A 25959-nucleotide genomic window follows, 5' to 3' on the forward strand; every position below is an offset into this window, starting at 1 on the left:
GGTGATTTCTTCAACAGCCACGACAAGTGTGGAGACGTTCTCTGGATTTCCTGAATATGACGTTAAATTAGTTCAAATAATTTGTTGTAGTTAACAGAACTAAATGCTTTGGAGGTACATCTAAAACAGCAGAGCAACACTGTAGCACTTCGTGTGTGACTGAACTTAATTGTGTAAACCTGGCTCTCTATGAACACCAACAAAGAGTTCTCACTCAACAGAAGATTGCAATGTGAGCACAATAATATAAAGCACGTGGAGATGCCAGGGATTGAACCCAGGACCTCATACATGCGAAGCATGCACTCTACCACTGAGCTACATCCCCAGTGGTGTGTGCTAATGGAGAATGCCTGCAATTTCCCACTTTCGTGTTTCCTCTACTACAGAGTAAATTCATGGGAATGAAGAAATAAGGAAGGAAAAATAATCGCATTGAAGCTTCCAGAGACTGGGCAAAAACGAATCAGTTATTTTTATATCCAGTCACACGGGCGACGGTGGTTAATTCCTCGACGGGGGAGTGCTTTTTTACCTCCTTACTCTACTGTCTTTCAATTCTGTTTTCTTTGAAAGCTTTTTGCATCTTTTAAGTGCTCTCGGTTAAACTACGCATAGAACAACAGCAGTACTGATGATTTTCATGGACCGATGCACACTTCTTCTGTACAACTCCAGTGATAAAGCCCTGTCTGTAAATATTGTAGAAGAACGAAAAAGGGCGAAACAACGCTCCAACCACAGGAATGGTAACCGGAAGGATCGTGTTCTTATTTAATATGTCATTTTGAGATGCCTTGTCAACGCAGACAGGAGTTAGAGCTGAACAAATAATTTATAGTGGTGGTTGTAAACATGGAACATGTTATTTCTATACCAGGAAGAAAGGAGCAGACTCTTAAACTCTTTAACTCTTAAGTTAAAAGAGACAAAAACGACACCTAATCACAGCTAACATTAATTAAAATGACATCACAACAAAACAGCGGAGCCTTGAGTGAATCAAATTCGTTTTCATTGAATGTCTGTGTCTTCATCACTTTGACCGGGGTAAAGTAAGCTTGAAGTTCAAAAACGATTTTGGCACACCTATAGCGTTTTTATGAAACAATTGCTTTGTATATACAATTGCTCTGTGTATAAAGTACATTGTGAATGTTCTCACAGCCTTCAGTTTGTCTTTTTATTCCACGCACGAATATTCTTGTGTCCATATCACATATCATATAACACAGAATGCCTTCAAACCAAATGCATTTTAAAGACCACGACTTTGAAAATTTTCACAACCCCTCCATAAACATATCAGTGAGCTAATTATCCTTTTCTGATAGTCGGGGTTTTGATTGATGCACAATTACGCACCATCTGGAACACTGGGGGACCGCTGTATACAGTGCCTTGCGAAAGTATTCGGCCCCCTTGAACTTTTCAACCTTTTGCCACATTTCAGGCTTCAAACATAAAGATATAAATTTTTTATTTTATGTGAAGAATCACCAACAAGTGGGACACAATTGTGAAGTGGAACGAAATCTATTGGATTTTTGAAACTTTTTTAACTAATAAAAAAATGAAAAGTGGGGCGTGCAAAATTATTCGGCCCCTTTACTTTCAGTGCAGCAAACTCACTCCAGAAGTTCAGCGAGGATCTCTGAATGATCCAATGTTGTCCTAAATGACTGATGGTGATAAATAGAATCCACCTGTGTGTAATCAAGTCTCTGTATAAATGCACCTGCTCTGTGATAGTCTCAAGGTTCTGTTGAAAGCGCAGAGAGCATCATGAAGACCAAGGAACACACCAGGCAGGTCCGTAATACTGTTGTGGAGAAGTTTAAAGCCGGATTTGGATACAAAAAGATTTCCCAAGCTTCAAACATCCCAAGGAGCACTGTGCAAGCGATCATCTTGAAATGGAAGGAGTATCAGACCACTGCAAATCTACCAAGACCTGGCCGTCCCTCTAAACTTTCAGCTCAGACAAGGAGAAGACTGATCAGAGATGCAGCCAAGAGGCCCATGATCACTCTGGATGAACTGCAGAGAACTACAGCTGAGGTGGGAGAGTCTGTCCATAGGACAACAATCAGTCTTACACTGCACAAATCTGGCCTTTATGGAAGAGTGGCAAGAAGAAAGCCATTTCTCAAAGATATCCATAAAAAGTCTCGTCTAACGTTTGCCACAAGCCACCTGGGAGACACCCCAAACATGTGGAAGAAGGTGCTCTGGTCAGATGAAACCAAAATCGAACTTTTTGGCCACAATGCAAAACGATATGTTTGGCGTAAAAGCAACACAGCTCATCACCCTCAACACACCATCCCCACTGTCAAACATGGTGGTGGCAGCATCATGGTTTGGGCCTGCTTTTCTTCAGCAGGGACAGGGAAGATGGTTAAAATTGAGGGGAAGATGGATGCAGCCAAATACAGGACCATTCTGGATGAAAACCTGTTGGAGTCTGCAAAAGACCTGAAACTGGGACGGAGATTTATCTTCCAACAAGACAATGATCCCAAACATACAGCAAAATCTACAAAGGAATGGTTCACAAATAAACGTATCCAGGTGTTTGAATGGCCAAGTCAAAGTCCAGACCTGAATCCAATCGAGAATCTGTGGAAAGAGCTGAAACCTGCTGTTCACAAACGCTCTCCATCCAACCTCACTGAGCTCGAGCTGTTTTGCAAGGAAGAATGGGCAAGAATTTCAGTCTCTCGATGTGCAAAACTGATAGAGACATACCCCAAGCGACTTGCAGCTGTAATCGCAGCAAAAGGTGGCTCTACAAAGTATTAACGCAAGGGGGCCGAATAATTTTGCACGCCCCACTTTTCATTTTTTTATTAGTTAAAAAAGTTTCAAAAATCCAATAGATTTCGTTCCACTTCACAATTGTGTCCCACTTGTTGGTGATTCTTCACATAAAATAAAAAATTTATATCTTTATGTTTGAAGCCTGAAATGTGGCAAAAGGTTGAAAAGTTCAAGGGGGCCGAATACTTTCGCAAGGCACTGTACATACATACGTTCACAACGCAGAAATACTGCTCAATAGAGTTTCATGCAAAAAACCCATATATGACCATAGGAAGCAGAACAGCAGTTTCCAATTACCCAGACTGTCAGCATGGGAATAAACCTTTGTTTTATTTCTGAAACCCTTTCTTTATTTCCTGTTTTCATTCTGCAGGAAAATTCCTATTCTTTACTCAACAGCTTTTTAAAAACAGCACCCATGATGTTCAAATCATGATGTCCATGATTGTTTACACAGAAGACTGGCAGAGCTTTGGGTTGTGAATCTCTTTTTCTCATGGTTTTATTGAATGTGGCACTGTGCACTAGGATAGGGGGATGCTGTTCACAAGCCAATAGCATTTAAACCACAGCACCCACAATGCTGCAAGTAAGTGTTTTACACACTAAGCAGGTCCTCTGACCTTACCCAGCCTTGCTTTGGGTTGTGAAACCTCTTTCAGTTTTTGTTATGATTTTTTCAATATGGCACCTATTAGACACGCAATACACTGGGATAGGGAGGTCCTCTTCATGACTCAATAACATTTGAAGCACAACATTCACAATGCTACAACCAAGTGTTTTACACAGCAGACAGCCCCCCTCACCTCATACAACTTTGCTTTGGGTTGTGAAAGTGTTCTTTATTTTTTTATGATTTTTTGAATATAACACTACAGGTAATATACTGGAATAGGGGGGTCTTCTTAATACATGGGGTACATGGGGATAGCACCTTAAAAGGTGGCTTCTCAAAGCTCTTTACAGAATGACAACAACAATAAATAAAAATACACAAGATAAAACACAATTACAATATATGGAGGAGACCGTGGATGGTGGTACTAAGAAAAGCAGAGGGGTGAAGAATGGAACCAGTTCAGTAAAGGCTTTTCTAAAGAAGAGGGTTTTGAGTCTGGATTTGAAGTAGTTTAGAGAAGGTGACTCTGTGATATCCTTGGGGAGAGAGTTCCAGGGCTTGGGGCATAACAGGAGAAGGCCCTGTCACCCACAGAATGTAGATGGGCTTGGGGAACAGTTAGGAGAGCAGAATTAGAAGAGAGAAGGTTGCGAGGTGGGGAGTAGGGCGATAATAGTTCAGACAGGTACTGAGGTGCCAAGCCATGCAGAGCCTTATAGGTGAAATATTGTCAAATTTGTAAACCTGAAATTATTTTTTGTTCATATAGTCATTAAGATCCAAAAGACTTGGACAGAGATTCAACAAGCCCAGGCATAGAGACTGAGTGTCGAGCGAGCAGGAGCGGTGAGGAAGGAGACTGCGAGAACATAGATATAGATACTTTACACAAAGTACAGACAGTGCATCAAGACAATATACTGTACAAACAGTAGACAACGTACAAGTAAACAATGCAGACATGTAAACAGTGACTGCAGACGTGCGGAATAAATAAGAAATTAAGGTAGATGTTTCTATTAAATTAACGGTATTCGAAATGTTGTAAAAAGAAAAGCAATTTGTTTTGTAAAAAAAAATGAGAGATGATTTTTATTTTATACAGGAAAGGTGTGCGTGTCAAGTTAATCTTTTCGGAGTGCACCATTTGAAAATATAAATTGGAAGTTAGTTTGGATAACTCCTGATGGATATTGTATTACAAATAAAGCTAAAAAGATATAATTTAAAATTGTTCATAGGTTTTATCCAGTTAAATAAGTACTGTCTAAATTTAAGCATGAGCAGGATGATTTGTGTGTTTTTTGTCGGGTTGAAAAGGAATCTTTGGTACATTTACTTGTAAGGTGTGTGTTTGTGAAGTTGTTTTGGACGGACTTGCAGAGTTTTGTTTGTAGGCATTTAAAGGTGTTTTTTTTAGGTTTAAGGACTTTGATATTGTACTGTGTAAGATAACTTTTTTTAAAAATAATTTATTTATAGCAAATTTATTAGTCATTCTGAGTAAATTTCACATTCATAAATCAAAATGGTCCAATAATACTCCCCTTTTTAGTACTTTTCAGATGGAGTTGAAATATTATTTAAATTCTATAAAAATGAAAAAAATGCTTAAGCAAGGAAAACATTTGATATATGTAAAAAATATAATTTACTTCGTTACCTATGCCAGTTAATTTTTTTTTCTGTTCGTGTTTTTTTTCTCTTGTATCTGTTTCTGCTCCTCTAGTTGTATTTGTAAATTATTTACACATTTAATAAAGATAAAAAATGTCGACCGTATACGTTACACTATAATATAACGCAAACATCTATTCTGGACTATTTTTTTTTCAGATTTTTATTATTCGAATAATATTTTTGTGGTTTATAGCAACGGTCACTAAGGAAGTTCATCTGATAACCCGGAAGTCCTCTCTTTGACCACATTTCGCTTTCTGTGTTCAAGCCCACGTGTTTACAGCCGCTGCAGCTGCAGGACTTGTCTGTGTCTTCCAGATCGACTCTGAAAAAAATGGAGAATCTGTTGCTTAATCTGAAAACTGAGGCGCACTCTTTCGTGGAGACTGTGCTTAAATCGATCGTGCATGAAGTTTCGGAAGTTTTCCGAAACCGGACAGATGATTCCGAGAAGTCGATTGAAGAAAAACTCCGCCGGATCTCTCAGGTTCTGGCGAGACGGGTCTTGATTAAAATCACGTCTGTCGACAACGGTTTCGGGGTCGAAATCGCGCAAATGAAGCAGGAAAACGAGCTTCACTGTTTCGTGGAGGTTTTGCTCAAATCGTTCGTGTATGAAGTTTCAGAAGTTTTCCGAAACAGGATGTCTGACTCTGAGAACGAGTTTCGAGACAAACTCCGCAGCGTCTCCCAGATCCTGGTGAGTCGGGCCGTGATTAATATCACACAGTGTGTGGAGGACAGTTTCGGGACAGAAATAACGCGAATGAAGGAAAACGAGACCTTTAAAGTGCGACTGCAGCTGTGGGAGAAGGAGTCGGGAGCAGGAGGAGATCAGGGACAGACGGATCATGTTGGACTCATGCCTCCCTGTGAAATCACTGCAGAAACAAATGAAGAAACGGAGCTGTCGGGTAAGTGCAGTGACTTATGTAGTAATGTCTGTGTTTAAAAATGGTGTTTTTAACTTACTCACTGTTGAATCTGTAGTGGAGAGATGCAGAGCGAAGTAGGAAAGGTTTGTGACGTTGCCGAGGGATTCTTTTCTGCGAACTAAACTAGTTGTGGTCTAGTTATATTCTCATTAAGGTTATTGCTGTTCTTTGAATGTGGCCAGAAACTCGTTTTTTTTCTAAGTATTATTGAATTTGTCATCAACTGATACATTTTCTTTATGTGAAAACCAATTTAGGAGACTTTGGAGTCTTGGAAATATGTTTGTGGGCAGATTATTTATCGACGTGGCGGTAACTATCTCTTCTGTGCAGTGTTAATGTACCTTATTGTACATTAAAGCAGTGTCCAGTCAGCCAGTGTGTCTGTATGAACCCCTCTCTCTCTCAGTGCAGTGTTCATGTACTGAAGTGTCCAGTAAGTGTGTGTGTATGAACCCCTCTCTCTCAGTGCAGTGTTAATGTACTGGAGTGTCCAGTCAGTGTGTCTGTATTAAACCCTCTCTCTCTCAGTGTAGTGTTAATGTACTGGAGTGTCCAGTGTGTCTGTATGAACACCCCTCTCTCTCAGTGCAGTGTTCATGTACTGGAGTGTCCAGTCAGTGTGTGTGTATGAACCCCTCTCTCTCAGTGCAGTGTTCATGTACTGGAGTGTCCAGTCAGTGTGTGTGTATGAACCCCTCTCTCTCAGTGCAGTGTTCATGTACTGGAGTGTCCAGTCAGTGTGTCTGTATGAACCCCTCTCTCTCAGTGCAGTGTTCATGTACTGGAGTGTCCAGTCACTGTGTCTGTATTAACCCCCCTCTCTCTCAGTGCAGTGTTAATGTACTGGAGTGTCCAGTCAGTGTGTTAAATACTGGCAATTTAGACAGAACAAATGTTTTCGTGAAATTACATCCCCGACTGTCCTCTGCTGCCTTTTTCAATCTTCTGCTAAGCACAAAAGAGTCTTAAGAAAATGATTACAACTTTGTTCGATCAGCTTCTCCTCCTAGACCCTGTTAATTGCTGCGATGAGTTATTGCTTTGTGCTCTGTTTTGCCGTCTTCTAGTCTGAGGAATACCCAATGATGAACTAATGTAGCTGGTGTAGTAAAGCAGGCTTAATTATTATAGAACCACTAATGTCAAGACAGCGCTTGCTTTTCCCCCACAATTGGAAAGTAAAATATTATTTTTTACGGTTTTAAAACTTGCATATTTTATGTAAAACAAAATTACATAAATTGGACTACCTTCGGTTCAGGAGCAAGTAAAGGTTTATTCCCTGCCGGAAAGAGAAGATACAACATTTCAGCTGTTGAAGAAGGTTTTGACGCCCGAAGAAGGCTCCACAGCCGAAATGTTTCTTTTTTTCTCTTTTCAGCACAGGAATAAACCTCTACTTGTTCCTTTGCAGCCTACGCATGCTTACGCAGCTCCCCACCTGAACTACTTTAAGTATTCATGCTGTATATATTATTTACATCTGTAGAGTATGTGTTACTTTCAGATTCATCCTGTTTGTGTTCTAGGTTTTGATGTACAGATTTGATTTCGTCACTCCATTTTGATAAATATAATATTGGTTTACCTGCAGTATATTTTGTAGATGGAATATTTAATAGTAGACGTTTTCAGTAGTACAAAGCTTTGAGGTCCTGCCTAGTTTGTGTTGAAAGAAAGCGAATGAATGAGTTATTTTCCCCAGTCTGTGATTTGTGTACCGGGATAGTCGAGTTGAAATGTATTTAGTTATGCAAAAACGGCGGTATCACCACGTTTTCCTTTGTTTACTTCGCCCATTTGGAGTTCAGTCTGCTAAAGACGAATGAACACAACGTGTCACTCCCTTTTGGTTCGGGGACAGACACGATGAGATTCAATTTCATTAGCCTGCGAATGGAGAAAGGAAAACAAAAACATATTTAAGAAATTCTGTCCACATGCACTGAAGTCCACACTTCTTACGCTGCGTCATGGAGGTGTGGACCTGGAGGAAGGGCTTAGGGTACAGTTTGGAAATTGGGACGTGGTCTTATAATGTTAGTGAATAGGGAGGACAAGTTACACCATGAATCAATAAATGTGTGTTGAATGTCTTATAAACCCTTTAACATTGACACAGGAGCAGGATTTGTGGCTGCTGCGGTTCGGAGCCTCGCATTGTCTTGCAAATGTGTTCATCTGTGTGACAATGAACCCTTTCTCAGTCTGTCTGGGGGGTGGGGCTCAATCTAGTGTCTCACTTCCTCGATTTAACATCTGATTCATCCTCACTACCACTATGGGCTTAAGAGCTCATGAATTTAAAGTGAATATTTAACAGGCTGTGATATGTATATATAACCAATATAAATGTCAATATAATATACATATTACTGAGAAGTTATCATCAGTGAATGATTTTAAGATGTTAATGATAAATATCTATTGTACGTAGTGACTTTAAAATCTTTGTATATAAAATTTCAGATTAAAACAAAGTTTTTGCATATTCTTTGTTGTGTATATATGTGGTTCAGCCACAGAACCAGGAGAACATGTCTCCTTCTTATAATATTATTGTGGTTTTGTTTTTGTTACTGAGAGATCTTGGTACATAATATATACATAAAACCATTTTCCATTGTAAATCAGGGTTCTGGATCACTGAAAGTCTTAACGCACAAGAGAGAATGGTGATATACATAGAAAAATTGGTACCAGATGATTATTTGTAGTGGCTTCCTGAATATTTGTCCCACAAGAGACACTTTTTGTGGAAACTATCAGGTTTTGATGTTCTTTCATGTGAACTCTTGCTCTTAAGATGGTAAGAGATTGCATCTGGTATTGCATGTAATTAAATGGTGATTATTTTATTTGCTCTGTTTCCTATATCCGGAAAATATAGTATATGCTCAGTAGAGGGGCAAAGTTTTTGAGTAGTGTCGTGGGAATTTTCTCTAAACACTTAAACAAGCAGAAAGAGATTCTGCATTCAAGTAGTAAGTTCCGTGAAGTTGCCCTTCCTACAGACAGCACAAACAATTAAACCCATGTGATTCGTTAGTGCTATGTTTGTGCCGTTGAACGTAGCTTCTGTGCTGCTTTCGTTCCCAAGATATAACGCCTTGTTTTTTCGGGGTCGTGACGTCACTCAGCCCCCTTCAATGTCGTAGGGGAACCGGACCAGTCTCAATCGTTAGTGCTGTGTTTGTGCCGTTGAAAGTAACTTCCCAGCTGCTTTCTTTCACGAGATATAGTGCCTTTTTCATGGGAGGTTGTGATGTCACTAAGCCCCCCTACAACGTCTTAGGAGAACCGGACCGGTCTCAATCGTTAGTGCTGGGATTGTGCCGGTTTGTGCCGTTGAAAGTAGCGTTTGTGCTGCTTTCGTTCCCGAGATATAGCACCTTGTTTTTCCATTGATCACGTGACCATGCACAGTGACTTTGACCTCGAGTAACCCCGTCAACCGAGTTCAAGCGCTCTGTTACCAGTGCGAGAGTAACAATTCTGCAACTCTGTTCCTCTGTTTGCCCAGATACGGGGGGGCCGCGGTGGATTTTGCATTTAATATCATTATCTTCTATGCGTTTGCGTGAACAGGAAAATTAAATTTGTCTCCAATACCCGAATCAGAAGAGTTTCAAGTGTAGCCTTAAAGAGTGAACATTAGCAAAATTGTATATTCTTACAAAGAGGCTTTAACAAACAAGTCTTAATACCTCGTAGCGGTGACCTTTTTAAAAAATCATAAGAAGTAATCAGTTTTACATTGTCTCCTTCTTAAATAAACAGGCATCAAGGGATGTGTGAAGATTCAACCTGTCTGTTGAGCCATGTATTTAAAAAGACTTGAATTTGCAACTTTCTGAACCACTGTTGCTCTTTTTTATGCAAAGCCAAAGTGAAAAGGAACCAGGACTTCAGGACTTTTTTTTTTTATAGGGGCACTATGTACAAAGTTTACACAAGTTTATCACACATCCGAGAAACAAGAGTCTACCATCTCACACATGAACACCGCGGCAATATTGGAAAATATTTTTTATTTTCACAGAAGTGAACATATATCTAGGTTCTCTGAAAAACTGGCATTATCCACGTGTTTGTATTAACAGGGGTCTTATGCACAAACATGAAACGATTAGCTCAGTCCTTTTATCTGTATTTCTGGTCAGTGCTTGGTGTAGAAAACAGCATGAGGGCACACCCTGAGCTCTGAAGACACAGATATGACTGCCTTTGTTAGATCGCCAGATTTCTCCCAGGTGAAGTCGTGTCTTTTGCAATATGCAATGTAATGACCCAGGACAGGTGGGCAGAACGCAGTAACGCCTCTTAATTTGAAGGTCCCATTTAATTCCAGGTTATGTGGAAAATCTGAAAGTTGACTCTCAAAGATATTTTGAGACTGGACAGTGTTTTCTTCACGACTCAGCCAGTCTCCCACGTCACAGTCAATGACAGGATGTTGCCCAGTTGACAAGCTGTGCTCTACAGTACCATTACACAAGATGTGTTCTGATAAAGCTGGGTCACAAACTTGCATTTCTATCAGAGTGTTCTGCACATCTGTAATTTGAACAAGTGTTAACAACACTTTTGCTATGATTTCTGAAATATTACATTCAGCTCTCACTTATTGTAGCTCTGACTCTGTTTTAATTGCACCAAAGATGTCCCTCAAAATTTTAGCTCTTACAACATAAACATCTTTGTGCACACCTTTCTGTGCCAAATGTTTCACCAGTTGTAGATGCTATCTACAGCCTGATTAACATAGCTTCTATAAGACCTGCTATCGCAATAGGCACTGCATAGGCACTGACATCAAAGGCACTAGTGTTCAGTACACTCCACTCACCTTTACTGGGGGCAGGTCTCTGCTGCTTCCATTCCTCATCAGAGCCACGACAGCCTTTTTCACAGTAACCGAACAATCTATGTTGTAACCACTCAGAACAAGGCACAAGATAAAAAGATGGTTTCCGTTTTTTAGGTAGTGCTGGATGTCTCTGCCTCACAGGTGGTAGCACTGACAACGGCCCTCTGGGAAACACTATGAGCACCCATTGATATTCTCATACCTCCTATGTGTGCTAGGTGCTTCATAAGGAACCTGTCATCTCGCATTGGCAGAGTGTCATGCTTCAGCACTGATTGTATTAGGTTTTTGAAATCCGCCTCCTCATTGGCTGAACTTGCAGTAATGTTCACACTTTTGAAAAGTGGAACCATTAAGCCTATCCAGAGTGGGAGATAGCAAGCAAGCCTCGTGAGATGAGGAACAATCTCCGGTAGGAAATGCAGGTTATCTCTATCACCACTGTCCACAGCAAGGAACCTGCATTCTTCACAGATTTCTGTTACCCAGCTTTTCAATGCTGTCGGGCATGCATCAAGGGTACAACTTGGCTCTTGGTCCCCAGCTACACCTATTTTTTCTAGAACTTCATCAGAAGGAAAAGCATTGTATCCTTCTGCTATTTTTTTGTTCTAAGTGTGAGGTTTTAAGTGTGATTTTATCTGTTACGCATGTATACATTTATTCTTTGTTACCTTTGCAGTCCTGCAGCACTTGGGTATATTCTTTTGTCAGGTTATGTCTGGCAGCACAGCCTGAATGTTAGTACTGTTAAGTTCCTACCCTCCTAACAGTGCCTGTAGGTGATGAATCCTGGAATGAAGGGCAAATATGTAGAATGAGTACTATGGTGCAACAACATACATTGTTTAAAATACAAAAAAACAAATCCTGTCCTCACATCGACTTTCGTAACCAAACAATGTGTAAAATGTTTAACAATGTCAGAATAACAATGAACAATGCAGAGCTTTAATCCAGTACATTTCCTTGGTCTCTTAAGTGTGGTAACAGTGTAACACACCAAATGATGCAATTTTATACCAACTCTGTACTTCCTTAATATACTCTGTTGTGTGAGGGTATAACTTAATAAAGCTCACAAAACTCATTTTATCCTGTTCTATGCTCTGTGAAGGCAGACCTTAATCCATTGTCAAATGGTTAACTCTACTACATTTACTACAATAGTGGAATCACCAGTTTCGTGCCTGCTGCTTCTGGGACATGATACAATCAATGTAAACCACGCAAACATTCCCAAAGATGCTCAGAACTTCAAAGAGGCAGGTACTTCAATGTACATTATAAACCCCTCTCCCCCTCTACAGGTAATGGAACAATGGAAAGGCAACAGCTCCTTAATAACCTATTGCATGCAGTAGGTCTGATATCTACTTTCATACACAATTAAGAATTAACAATCAAAAATCACAAATATGTAGTGCAGTACGTGGAATAGGACCGCTCAAGGTTTAAAAAAAATCAAGCAATTGATGAGTAGTTTAAATCCCCAGAAAGAAATAAGGATGAATGCAAAACACTGTATATTGCTTAGAACTGAAGTCTCAAACAACAAATCGTGGCGAGCTTTACACTTCTCTTTTGTTAGCTCCATGATGTCACCCTTTAATCTTAGTGTTCATGTGATGGCTGAATCCCTAGCTAGACCCATGGCCCGGGTATTATGGGAAATGTTTAATGCAAAGTATAGAGAAGTCTGATTAACACTCAAAAATGTAACAAAAAATGAATTTCACCAAACCTGGCTTCAACTGTTCTTCTTCCAAATTTTCACGTGATTAATAATATCCTTTCAGTTATATAGTGCTTCTCTGGAAACCCCAGTGAAAGTGCCCTACAGGTAATGGGGACTTCCCTCCACTGTGTAAATGAAAATATAACTAAGTTTTTTACATTGTGCACATCAAAAAGTTTCTGTATATGTAGATAGAAATTGATAAATTAATATTTTTTAGACCCACCTACTCACTTTAACTGCAATACCAAGGCCCATCACCACTTCTTTTGTTTATAATATGTTTTTAAAGCATTGCATTCACCACTTAATCATTTCAGCTTTCACATAAAACATTATAATTTAAATTCAGAAGTGTGAAAAGTCATTTCAACTTTCACTTGCATGTGTAGAAATATCATGATAACGACAAATAAAGCTTACTAATTTTTGTGGTATTCCCCGCGATATAAAACAAGTTTCTCAAATATCTTTACTTTAAAATAAATTCATGGTAACGTCAACGTAGCATCATAATTACAGTATAGAATTTCTAGTTTGTAAAGTAACTTACGATTTGGAAGAAGAGGTCTTCACCAGAGATGCAGATAATAAATCAAACATCATCTGCAAAGGCTGGGGTCAGCTGATCACAATTGAAAGATCTGGTGGTCGTGAACTTGCGGTTTTGTATGGTGCCGACGGCACAGAGTGATGTCGCGGCCAGAAAAAGAAGGCGCTATATTAAAATGTAAAACATCCACCCCCACCTGACCGGACAGAGTCGGAAAACAAATTGCATTCATTGTTTTCATCACATCCAGTAATTTAAGTACCTGTGTTGGTACCTGTAAATGTCCTTGTAGTCATATTTGTGTCTTCAGAGCTCAAGGTGTGCCCTCATGCTGTATTCTACACCAAGGACTGACCAGAAACACAGATAAAAGAACTGTGAGCTAATCGTTTCATGTTTGCGCATAAGACCCCTGTAAATACAAACACGTGGATAATGCCAGTTTTTCAGAGAACCTAGATATATGTTCACTTCTGTTCTGTGAAAATAAAAATATTTTCCAATATTGCCACGGTGTTCATGTGTGAGATGGTAAGACTCTTGTTTCTTGGATGTGTTATGAACTTGTGTAAACTTTGTACATAGTGCCCCTTTAAAATAATTCACGAGGAATGATGGCAGCCGAAAGCTCGGGAGAAATTAGAATCATTTATTGAGACGTGGAGATTTGGCGTAACCCGCTTGGCTGAGGGCCAACCTCCCGGCCGTTGGTCGGGGAGGATAGGACCCCCATGCGACCAATGGGGTAGCTGCAAAGGTGGAGAGGGGGTGGAGGAGGGATGCAGAAAACGAACGAGGAAGAGGAGAGGGTGAAGTTTGATATATATGGAGACCGGTTGCTTACGTCAGGATTAGTGAGAACTGCGGCAGCTGTGTCGAATGAGCTCGGCTGCTTTCATTCCTCCCGAACTTTCATTAAAAACTCCATTTCACGAGGAATGACGGCAGCCGAAAGCTTGGGAGAAATTAGAATCATTTATTGAGACGTGGAGATTTGGCGTAACCCGCTTGGCTGAGGGCCGACCTCCCGGCCGTTGGACGGGGAGGATAGGACCCCCAAAAGAACCAAGCGGGACCCCCAGTCACCAGTGCAGAAACAAAAAACAAAAACAAAACCAAGTGATTATTAAACTAATTCAGCTGAGGAGAGAAAGTGCCTGCTTGAGGGTACTGGGGTTAGTTTTGATGTATGCATGATAAGCCTCGGAGGACCAGCGGCCGAGTTGCTTGATGAGATACTCGGGTATGCCTTGGCGAGCAGCAGAGGACGCGGCCCCTGCTCTGAAGGAGTGCCCAGAGAATTGTTCAGGGGGGTATCCAGCGGTTAGAAGGATGTCGTAGAGGTGAGAGAGGAACCAGTTGCGGGTCACGATACGGCCCTTCTCGTTTACGAACAGAGGGTCAGTAGGCAAAGCTCCGGCAGCGGTGCGAAGATGTGCGTAATAGGATAGAGGCTCGTATGGGCTTACGTATGAACAGAGTTTGAAATAATAGATGAGAGTGCCGGACCCGAGTTGGTCGGTTTTGCTTTTCTTGAGATAGAAGGTCAGTGTATCGGAAGATAGGATGGAGATGTCGGATAAGCAGGGTTGAGAAGAGGGATCGAAGGATGTGGAAGTGGCGGTAATTTCAGAGCATCTTAGGAAGCCGAAGAAGGCTAACAAGAATAAAGATTCGAGAGTGCGGTCGACCCAGGGTGAGTGGTAACCCGACCTGAGAATGTAGATGCAGGATTCGAAGATATCCGAAGTAAGTGGTGCACTTTGGTTCGGAAGTGGTTTTTCGAGCCGCTGAAAGCCTTTAAGCAGGAGACTAATTTGAGGGTGGATAAGGGAGGGACAGGTCGTGCCGAAAAGGAGTTTATGGAAGAAGTGGATGCCGCACAGGTATACTTTGGTGGTGGACGCTCGTACCTTGAGTGAGTTTCTACAATCGCAAACGAAGGATGATACAGTGAGAATATCGAAAAAAGGGAATTTTATGTTCGTGGAGAGGTGGAAGGATTGGAAGCCCTTCCAGGCAGTCCAGTAAGAGTTGAGAGTTCGAGGGGAAATCCCTAAGAGGATAGTTTGCTGGGCCAGCTGGACGTAGTGATGGAAAGGATGATTCAGAGGAACGTGAGTTCCGAATAGGGAGGTACTGTGCATGGGTTCGGTCTTGCATCTGGTGCCAAGTTCCTGAATTTCTGAAATTGAAAGCGAGAGAGAGAGTCAGCTATCTCATTAAGGTGACCTGGAATGTGAGCAGCTACGAGAACGAATTGATGTGTGAGAGAAATCCATTTAAGGCGGCGGAGAAATTTCATGATAGGTCGGGATGAAGACCTTCCTTTGTTGATTATATGGACTACTGCATAGTTGTCCGAATGGATAAGGACGGATTTTTGTTTCCAATTGTGGCCCCAAAGAGAAGCTGCAACGACAATTGGAAATATTTCAAACATGGCCGATGACTGGTCGGCGAGAGGGATCGAAGAGAGTTCAGGAGGCCAAGGGGCCGCAAACCACTGGCCTTTGTAATAGCCTCCGAAACCAACTGAGGGGGCTGCGTCTGTGAAAAGCTGGATATCCTCGGCATTGGAGAGGAGGTCATCGTAGAAGAAAGATATGCCATTCCAGTTGGCCAAGAAAAGCTGCCAGAGCCTGAGCTCGGATTTGCAGTCGGCTGAAAGGCTTACGTGGTGATAAGAAGAGGACACGGAAGAGGCGAGGTCGAGAAGGTAGGAGATGAATGACCGTCCTTGGGGAATGATACGCATGGCGTAATTGAGGTGGCCGAGCAGAGAGAGAAGTTCCCTCTTTGTGCAAGATTTGGCAGAAGAATAGGTAGAGATATACGTCTGGATCCTGTCGATCTTGTCACGAGGCAGGGAGGCAGAGAAATTGATGGAATTGAGGGTGATCCCGAGGAATTGGGTTATATGAGAGGGACCGGTTGTTTTGTCTGTGGCGAGAGGTACCCCTAGTTTCCCGAAAACGGAAGTAAGTGTGGAAGAGGCTCTTGCGGGTGGGGCGTGAGGAAAAATCTATGGTAAGGAAATCGTCGAGAAGGTGGACGAGAAAAGGAAGCCTATAGTTATTTAAGAGGATCCAGCAGAGAGCTTCGGCTAAGGTATCGAAAATTTTTGGGCTACTCCTGCATCCGAAAGTCAGGCGGACTGCGAAGAAGAACTTGTTCCGCCAATGAACTCCAAAGAGGTGCCAGAAGTCTGGATCGAGAGGCATAACTTTAAAGGCACTGGAGATGTCGGCCTTAGCGAGCCAGGCGCCCGGACCTGCGATTTTGATGAGAGAAATGGCATGGTCGATTGTGGCGTAGTGGAGGGAGAAGTCTGAACTGGGAATAAGACTATTGAGACTTGGCACGCGGGAGTTATGGGGGGCTGACAAGTCAATTATGAGGCGTTTTTTACCGGAATACTTACGGACCGCTATACCGATGGGATTGATGTGGTATACGGGGAATGGGGGAGAGTCGAGAGGGCCGATCATGAAACCATTCTCGACTTCAGATGCTAACAAGGAATCAACGGACTCGGGATCGGCGGTGGCAGATTGCAAATTTTTGCAAAAGACGGGGGAAGAAGGAAGTGTGCACAGGCCTGGTGAGAATCCGAAGGAAAGGCCGTCGAGTAAGATGTGGGTGGAAGAGGGTTCGGGGTGACGGAGCAGTTCGGAAGCAAGAGCGGGGATATCGATTGGGGTAGACAAAAAAGCCAGTAGTCATTTGGGAACGCTGAAGGTGGAGCGAGCATGGAAAGGCCGGCGGGGGCAGGCGGAGCGAGCGTGAGCTTCGCCGCAGAAGCTGCAAATGTGGAGGAAGCGACAAAGGGAAGAGGTGCATGTCGAGGAATTGAAGTTGTTGCAAATTTGTTGACCTCTGATCATCACGATGGGGCGACCGCGAACGTCTCTGGACCGGGAAGGTTTGAAGAAGACCTGGCGGGAGAATTGATGCTGAGGGGGAGAAGGGGCAGAGTCGGGGTTGGGCTTGTGGACTGTATTTGGACAAAGATTTGATGGATGTGTCCAAGAGGAACAGAAGTCACAGGAAAGAGCTCTGATGCCGGCGAAAGTGCGGCAGTAAAGCTCAATGTCGAGGGCTCCCCAGTAGGTGCGCTGGTTCCATTGGAGTAGGCGGGCAGCGGCCTTGGCCGAGAACTGCTTGTGGTAGTCGTAGAACAGGGAGCCCTCGAAATGGACAGATAGATCGAGGATGATGTGCATGTAATCGTCGAGTTCCTGACGACGTTCAGGGAAGGCGGAGCACATGATGTCGCGAAAGATGCTGAAAGCCAAGCAGAAGTCGGAAATTCGAAGGACTGAAGCAGAGTGAGGGTCAGAAGATTTGAGAGTAACGGAAATTGAGCCGCAGTCGACTGTTCTGGAATCGGAGTTGTAAGTGGAGGAAGAGAGAAGGTGAGCTAGATTGACGTCCGCACCTCGTAGAATTTGCTGCCGGAGTGAAAAGGAAATGGGAGGAGGACGAAACTTTAGTGCGTTAGGAGGAGCTGGGAGAGGAACGGCTGTTCGGAGAGAAAAGTCCTTAGTAAAGGGGAGATTGGAATCCAGGGCCGAAAGCATGGGATGACTGATGCCGTGTTGGACACCGGGGATGGGAGAGGATGGGGGGGGGGGGAGAGAGGAGAGCAGATTGTGATAGGAGGGGTTAGACAGATCTGGGGCCTGAAGCTCATTGACTTGGGATATGGAAGCCGGAGGCTGTTGAGGAGGAATTGAAGCAGGGACAAAGGCTGCGTGAAGGACTGAGGAGGCTGCCGAGTGGTCTTGGACGCCAGGGGGTGGGGGAGGGTAAGAGCCGCCTGCTGGCTGAGCTGGGGGTCGTTTACTGGATGGCCTTTGGGCCGTGGAGATCGCAGCAGGGGCCGAAAGAAAAGAAACCGGGGCCGAAGGCACCAAGCTGGCGGAGCTTGAGCCGTGTTGGACGCCGGAGGTAGAGACAGAAGAGAGTGCAGAAATTAGATTAAGCAGAGAAGGGGTTTGGGGAGGGGCGTGAGCCTGGGGCCTTAGACCCGGCAGCAAGGAGTTTAGAGAAAGAGGCTGGGTGGAAGAGGCTAGGTGCGGTTGTTCGGCAGAGGAATGGATTGGTTGGGGAAGAGACACAGACACGGATATATCAGGACAAGACAGAAGACGTGACGGGCAGAGGCGCGAACAGCCTCGGGGTCCTCACGTTGGGATGAGTGGCAGCGGCGCGGGTGATGTCATCGGAGGGCGCCGGGGGAAGCTGTGTGGCTGATGTTTCCTTTGTGTAGACTGCGGGTAAATACAGGGAAAACAGATCTTTTTTGGAAGCGTTTCTTTTGAAACGGACTCCATGTTTTCGAAGTATCCTCTGGAGGCTTGCTACGGTCCAGTTGGAAATCACGAGAGATGATCCAGGAGAAGGGGGAGCCGATGTGCGTGAAGCGCGGCGGCTGGGACGTCCTCGAGAGAAGCGGGGGTTATTTGGAGACTTTGCCGTGGAGGGACGGGAAGGCTGGGTTTGTGGTGAGAGAGGGACTACGACGGCAGAACGCAGTCTTCGGCGAGGGGTTGAATCTTGTGAGGACTGGCTGGGAGATGAGCGGCGCTGATGTGGCACGGCGGGTGAAGGAGGCGATGAGACGGAGGTGAGGGGAGCGGGGGGGGAGGACTGGACGAGAGGGGTAGGAGAGTCTTCTGTGCTGCAGAAAAGGTCTTCATCGGAGCAGCGAATTTGCAGATCCATGAGAAGGGAGCACGGATTCAAGCTAGGCGAAAACGAACCATGCAGAAAACGAACGAGGAAGAGGAGAGGGTGAAGTTTGATATATATGGAGACCGGTTGCTTACGTCAGGATTAGTGAGAACTGCGGCAGCTGTGTCGAATGAGCTCGGCTGCTTTCATTCCTCCCGAACTTTCATTAAAAACTCCATAAGTCCTGAAGTCCTGGTTCCTTTTCACTTTGGCTTTGCATAAAAAAGAGCAACAGTGGTTCAGAAAGTTGCAAATTCAAGTCTTTTTAAATACGTGGTTCGACAGACAGGTTGAATCTTCATACGTCCCTTGATGCCTGTTTATTTAAGAAGGAGACAATGCGAAACTGATTACTTCTTATGATTTTTAAAAAAGGACAATGCTATGAGGTATTAAGACTTGTTTGTTAAAGCCTCTTTGTAAGAATATACAGTTTTGCTAATGTTCGCTTTTTAAGTCTACACCCACAACTCCTCTGATTCGGGTATGATATTGGAGACAAATTTAATTTTCCTGTTCACACAAACACATAGAAGATAATGATATTAAATGCAAAATCCACCGCTGCCCCCTACCTGGGCAAACAGAGGAACAAAGTTGCAGAACTGTTACTCTCGCGCTGGTAACAGAGCGCTTGAACTCGGCAGACGGGGTTACTGGAGGTCCAAGTCACCGTGCATGGTCACGTGATCACCAGAAAAACAAGGCGCTATATCTCGGGAATGAAAGCAGCAAAAACGCTATTTTTAACAGCACAAACCGACACAAACATAGCACTAACGAATGAGGTAAGTTTCATTGTTTGTGCTGTCTGTAGGGGGGCAACTTTACAAAGCTAATTAACCCCCCTCTCAGTGTAGTGTTAATGTACTGTAGTGTCCAGTCAGTGTGTCTGTATGAACCCCTCTCTCTCTCTCTCTCTCTCTCTGTGCAGTGTTAATGTACTGGAGTGTCCAGTTGGTGTGTCTGTATGAACCCCTCTCTCTTTCAGTGCAGTGTTAATCTACTGGAGTGTCCAGTCAGTGTGTCTGTATGAACCCCTCTCTTTCATTGCATTGTTAATGCACTGTAGTTTCCAGTCAGTCTGTCTGTATTTACCCCCCTCTCTCAGTGCAGTCTTAATATGCTGTAATTTCCAGTTTGTCCTTGTCAGTATAAATCCCTCACTCTCAGTGTAGTGTAAATGTACTGTAGTGTGCAGTCAGTGTGTCTGCATGAACCCCTCTCTTTCTCAGTGCAGTGTTAATGTAAATGTAATGTATTATTATTATTTCTGTAGTCTTATTTTTTACATGGTAGTTAGGTTTCTGACAAAGCTTATATATCTAAAATCACATAATATTAGAAACCCCCTTAAACCCTCTTATTGCTCTATGCTTAAACAACCCAAATTGATTGCGAGTATACTAGACGTGTGTTTGTGTAGCTTAAAGCTTACAGCTTTAGCTTGAAGCTTTTAAGATCACATAGCCTCAGCTATCATTACTATGCTAATGTTACTCATATATACATCCATACCAAACCTTATGCTGATGTGGCTGTCTCTATTCTAATTGCATCTCTGACATAAGAACTTGGATGACTCAAAATGTCCTTCATGTTAACTGTGACAAGACTGAAACCATGCTTATTGGCACCACCCATCAACTTTATAAAACCCGTAAGAAACCCTATCTGTAGATGGTCTTGTACTTGAGCTTCAGTCTAAACTGAAAAACTTGGGGATGATATTTGACGTTCGACCCACATGCGCAGAATGTTGTCAAAACATCTTTCATTCACTTCAGAAATATTCCTCTACTACGCCCTATGTTATCACTAACTGTGGCTGAAAAGTGTTGTCTAATCTTGAATCGACTACTGTAACGCTCTACTCTCTGGGGTTTCTAAATCCCCATTGAACAAACTCCAGTATGTCCACAATTCGGCAGCCAGAATCCTGACCAGGTCTAGTGCAAGTGTTCACATTACTCCTATCCTGGAGTCCTTGCACTGGCTTCCTGTCAAGTTTCATATTGACTTAACAATCCTCCTGCGCACCTATAAGGCTCTCCATGGCTCGGTACCTGTCTGACTTATCACCCTACTCCCCACCTCACAACCTTTGCTCTTCTAATTCTGCTCTCCTTACTGTCCCCCAAGCCCGTCTACATTGTATGGGTGACATGGCCTTCACCTGTTATCCCCCCAAGCTCTGGAACTCTCTCCCTAAGGATATCGGAGAGTCACCTTCTCTAAACTCCTTCAAATCCAGACTCAAAACCTTCTTCTTCAGAAGAGCCTTTATTTAACTGTTCTTTACCCCTCTGCTCCTACTGTACTTAGTACCACCATCTACTGTCTCCTCTAACTGTGTATTCTCATCGTGCTAATTTTGTGTATTTTTTGTTGTTGGCATTCTATAAAACGCTTTGAGAAGCCACCTTTAAAGGTGCTATATAAAATAGTTTTTTATTATTATTATAAAGGTCTTGTTTTCTTGTCCTGTGTTTACAGGCTCAGAGGCCAGTGCTCTCTCTGACGCTGGGGAAAGGGCTCCTCTTGAACAGCAGCACAGTGAGGAGGAGTGGGGCTCCAGTCTGATGCAGGAGACAGTGCTCACTGCCGCACAAGAGAAAGAGAAACTCAGGGAGCAGCACACAGAGAGCAGACAGAGTGTCAAGGATCTGGACTCTGTGCCCACGATGAAGACAGACCCTGAGAGTGAGACACCTGGGCTCTTAGTATGTGATGATTTTACAGAGAAGATGAATAATCTGAACTCGAACAATATTACACAAGGTTGTAATGAACTGGGCTGTGTCTCTGTACAAGAGCACAGTGAAGAACTGGATGTCTTTAATCTTACAGAGCAGGACATGGAGCCCCAGTTGATTGACTGTGCAGAGCAGCAGACTGATGTACCTGGTGAAGAGAACAGTGTTGAGATACAGCACCAAGAGGAGAGTCAGTACAGGGAGGAGCAACAGCAGCTCCTACAGGGCTTGATAATTAGGCCTTGTTCTGTTCAAGTGGAGAGACCGTCATTGCACAGTCTCAAACAATCATGTAATCCCTTAGCATCTGATGACTTAACACACAGGTTTAATAATGTGGTTACTGAGAAAATCGTTGAAAGTTTTAATGAACTGGGGAGTATGTCTGTTCTTGGGCAAAGAGAGGAACAACTGAATGAACTGGATGGTTTAAGTCTCAGAGAGCTGGAGAAGGAGCCCCAGATGATTCACACTGCTGAGCAGCACATTGAGGGACATAATGAAGAAAACAAATCTCACTTTCAGCACACAGAGCATGACCATTCCATGGAGCATTTGCAGAATAAGAGACCCCAGCACGATCAGAGGATGAGGAAGAATCACTCAAGGGCTTGCTCAGATGGAGTGGACAAACTGATATTATGGCACAGGGAGGAGCAGCGTTTCTGTCAGTCTAGCATTTCAAAACCCTACCAGCACCTTCACACAGGAGAGAGACCTTTCAGCTGCAGTCAGTGTGGGAAGAGTTTTAGTCAGTCAAGTCACTTAAAAAGGCATCAGCGCATTCACACAGGAGAGAGACCATTCAGCTGCAGTCAGTGTGGGAAGAGTTTTAGTCAGTCAGGTGACTTAAAAACCCACCAGCACATTCACACAGGAGAGAGACCTTTCAGCTGCAGTCAGTGTGGGAAGAGTTTTAGTCGGTTAAGTGCCTTAGTAACCCACCAGCGCATTCACACAGGAGAGAGACCATTCAGCTGCAGTCAGTGTGGGAAGAGTTTTAGTCGGTCAGGTGACTTAAAAAACCACCTGCACATTCACACAGGAGAGAGACCTTTCAGCTGCAGTCAGTGTGGGAAGAGTTTTAGTCGGTCAGGTGACTTAAAAACCCACCAGCGCATTCACACAGGAGAGAGACTGTTCAGCTGCAGTCAGTGTGGGACGAGCTTTAGTCAGTCAAGTCACTTAAAAACCCACCAGCACATTCACACAGGAGAGAGACCATTCAGCTGCAGTCAGTGTGGGAAGAGTTTTAGTCGGTCAAGTAACTTAATAGCCCACCAGCACATTCACACAGGAGAGAGACCATTCAGCTGCAGTCAGTGTGGGAAGAGTTTTAGTCAGAAAAGCCACTTACAATCACACCAGCGCATTCACACAGGAGAGAGACCGTTCAGCTGCAGTCAGTGTGGGAAGAGTTTTAGTAAGTCAAGTGCCTTAGTAACTCACCAGCGCATTCACACAGGAGAGAGACCATTCAGCTGCAGTCAGTGTGGGAAGAGTTTTAGTGTGAAAAGCCACTTACAATTACACCAGCGCATTCGCACAGGAGAGAGACCTTTCAGCTGCAGTCAGTGTGGGAAGAGTTTTAGTAAGTCAAGTCACTTAAAAATCCACCAGCACATTCACACAGGAGAGAGACCTTTCAGCTGCAGTCAGTGTGGGAAGAGTTTTAGTAAGTCAAGTCACTTAAAAAGGCATCACCGCATTCACACAGGAGAGAGACCATTCAGCTGCAGTCAGTGTGGGAAGAGTTTTAGTCAGTCAGGTCACTTAAAAACCCACCAGCACATTCACACAGGAGAGAGACCGTTCAGCTGCAGTCAGTGTGGGAAGAGTTTTAGTCGGTCAATTCACTTAAAAAGGCATCACCGCATTCACACAGGAGAGAGACCATTCAGCTGCAGTCAGTGTGGGAAGAGTTTTAGTCGGTCAAGTGACTTAAAAACCCACCAGCGCATTCACACAGGAGAGAGACCATTGTAGCGGCAAGGTTTATTAAAATACAGGAATTAAGTTTGCTGCTCCCTTGCCAGTCTCTCTCTCCCTCATCTCAAGTGGTGCTTGATACAGAGAGGCCATTCCATTTGGTTCACATTTAAGGTGTTTTTCTAGCTGATAGAGTGTTCTGATAAGGAACAACTCCCAAAGCTGAGACACATCAGCCACCCTAATTAATGGTCATCGCTGGTGCCTCACTGTCTGGGAGATTCCAAGGGAGAGTCTCATCCCAAGTGGTTTACAACCCCAAGGTCAGAGTTCATGGTTACTCATCCTCACACGGGGCACCAGTAAATGTAGGCATCCTCTCACGAGGCACCAGTAACTGTAGGGGTTTGTGCATTTACTGGGACAATTGTTAATTGTAGCAGTAAGTCACAAAATGATTCTCGAATGCCCATGGAACTTTCAACCAATGAGCGACCGTAGTACCTCCAGGTAAAACTCCAGCTCCTCCTGGACATCCTCAGACTCAGCTCAGACAGTCACGTAACGGCCAATGTGTCCGAGTGCCAGGACTTTTCCTTTGTTCTAAGAGTCGAGAACGGAGGTTGCCAGCGTGTAACCAAAGGATCCACCTGAGGTTAGCCCAGCAGCAAGCCTCGTGAACCCATCGCGAACGCTCACCTGATCAACGAGTAAACTATGGTTGGAACTGTGGACAGCTGAATATCAGTATTCAGGACTTGCACTACATCGGGAACGAACCGGTCTTCTTCCTGTCTAAAGATTGTGACTTTTCTGTGTGCAAACTCTGCTAGTTTCAGCCAACACTAACTAGCCGGTCTTCAGAGAGCATCAGCAGCGCACCGCTGCAGAAATCTCTCCCTCCTTCTCCTTCTCTCACGTCGAACCAGCACTGCCTTGCACCAGGCCACAGAGCGCCGATTGGACACGGCAACAGCCTGCCACTGCTTCTTTGCGTCCGCGGGAGATCTGAATACCCATAGAGCAGATGAGTATTCAACATTCTGCATTACAGCTCGAGAATTCAATTGTTACCTCGACCTGAGTTGATATCAGTGTAATTCCTATGAGTCATGTACTGGCTTTTGAGTATCTAATGTACAAGTTGTAACAAAGTTCATTTACAAAACGGTCTAAATGAATGATATACGGAATGTATGTCCCTCTTGGTTTGTAACTCTTCGTGATTGAATATATACCTTTTGTATACTGCTAACCCCCTCTATAAGATCTGTTATGTTTATGTACATTTTATGTATTAATAAATGTATTGTCGTGTATTAGTATCCGCGTGTGTGCATTGTTTGAGTTATCCTGCAAGGTTGATTCTAATAGCTATCAGAAGAATAATTTTTGTGACTTGCTGCTACAATTAATAATTATCCCAGTTAAGCACAAAACCCCTACATTTACTGGTGCCTCGTGAGAGGATGCCTATAGAGTGAAGAACAGGAAGATGTAAGATGATTAATATACATTAATATACCCATCAACTCGATTCAGGGTTGTGGTGGAACTGGAACAATCCTGGCAAGCAGTGGGTGCAAAGCACTATCACAGATAATGTGACACCAGTCCATCACAGGACTCACTCACACCATGGCCAATTTTCACAGAAGCCAATTAAAATCCATGTCCTCCACCTCCATAGCTTCCATGTTGTACAGTATTTTGAGAAAATCTGGAATGTACCTTTCTTGCATTTTATTTGTGTTTTATCAGATGTTTAATCTTAAACTAAGATGTAATGCCCAGGTCAGCAGCTGTGAAGGGAGACAGAGGAGTTTTTCATTTCATCTGCGGGAAAGCCAATTCACAGTCCTTCCAAAGACTTGAGAAGACTGCATGAGAAGTAAGCAGAATAATATATTACTTTAATTTCTGTGGCCCCACACTCTACCTCGGAAACGCCGTTCTATCCCTGTCACACCGTTGCATTCCCAGAACCACTGTTTCATAATCTCATCCCTGATTGAACCCATCACATTCTCACATGCACCAGATTCCTCAAATTCTCACTCCCTAACCAATTATCCAATCACACCCCTTTCCTTTCAGTATTTAAACTCCCCTCACACACACATTCCCACGCTCACTATTGAGAAGCCTCTTGTAGTATTCTCCAGTGCGTGTTTCCAAGCCTTTCGACTGATCTCCTGTTACGAATCTTCTGCCTCCACCTTTTGACCTCGCCTTCTGGATTTTGTCTTTTGGATTGTTTTTGGATATCTCTCGTTACCGGACCCTTTGCCTCCCTTATCGACCCAGC

The 25959-nt window shown here is 43.5% G+C and overlaps 1 protein-coding gene and 1 non-coding gene across 2 annotated transcripts; one reads left to right on the forward strand and one right to left on the reverse strand.

Moving 5' to 3' along the window:
* Positions 1–256: 256 nt before the first annotated feature.
* trnaa-cgc (transfer RNA alanine (anticodon CGC)) lies at positions 257–328 on the reverse strand. The gene has a single exon. It is a non-coding gene; the product is annotated as a tRNA-Ala (tRNA).
* A 5134-nt stretch (positions 329–5462) lies between these two features.
* LOC148824492 (uncharacterized) lies at positions 5463–23708 on the forward strand. The gene is made up of 2 exons (XM_088926154.1): positions 5463–6042; positions 21463–23708. The coding sequence occupies exons 1-2, from the start codon at positions 5463–5465 to the stop codon at positions 23706–23708; spliced, it is 2826 nt and encodes a 941-aa protein (XP_088782280.1).
* Positions 23709–25959: the final 2251 nt, after the last annotated feature.

The sequence above is a fragment of the Atractosteus spatula genome, chromosome 10, assembly GCF_055471065.1.
Source record: "Atractosteus spatula isolate fAtrSpa1 chromosome 10, fAtrSpa1.hap1, whole genome shotgun sequence".
NCBI classification, from domain to species: Eukaryota; Metazoa; Chordata; class Actinopteri; order Semionotiformes; family Lepisosteidae; genus Atractosteus; species Atractosteus spatula.

Excerpts from the sequence above, each read along its gene's own strand:
- LOC148824492 (XM_088926154.1), top strand. The coding sequence starts at position 5,463 with ATGGAGAATCTGTTGCTTAATCTGAAAACTGAGGCGCACTCTTTCGTG. Across the intron at positions 6,043-21,462 it reads TGAAGAAACGGAGCTGTCGG|GCTCAGAGGCCAGTGCTCTC; the intron begins GTAAGTGCAGTG and ends CTGTGTTTACAG.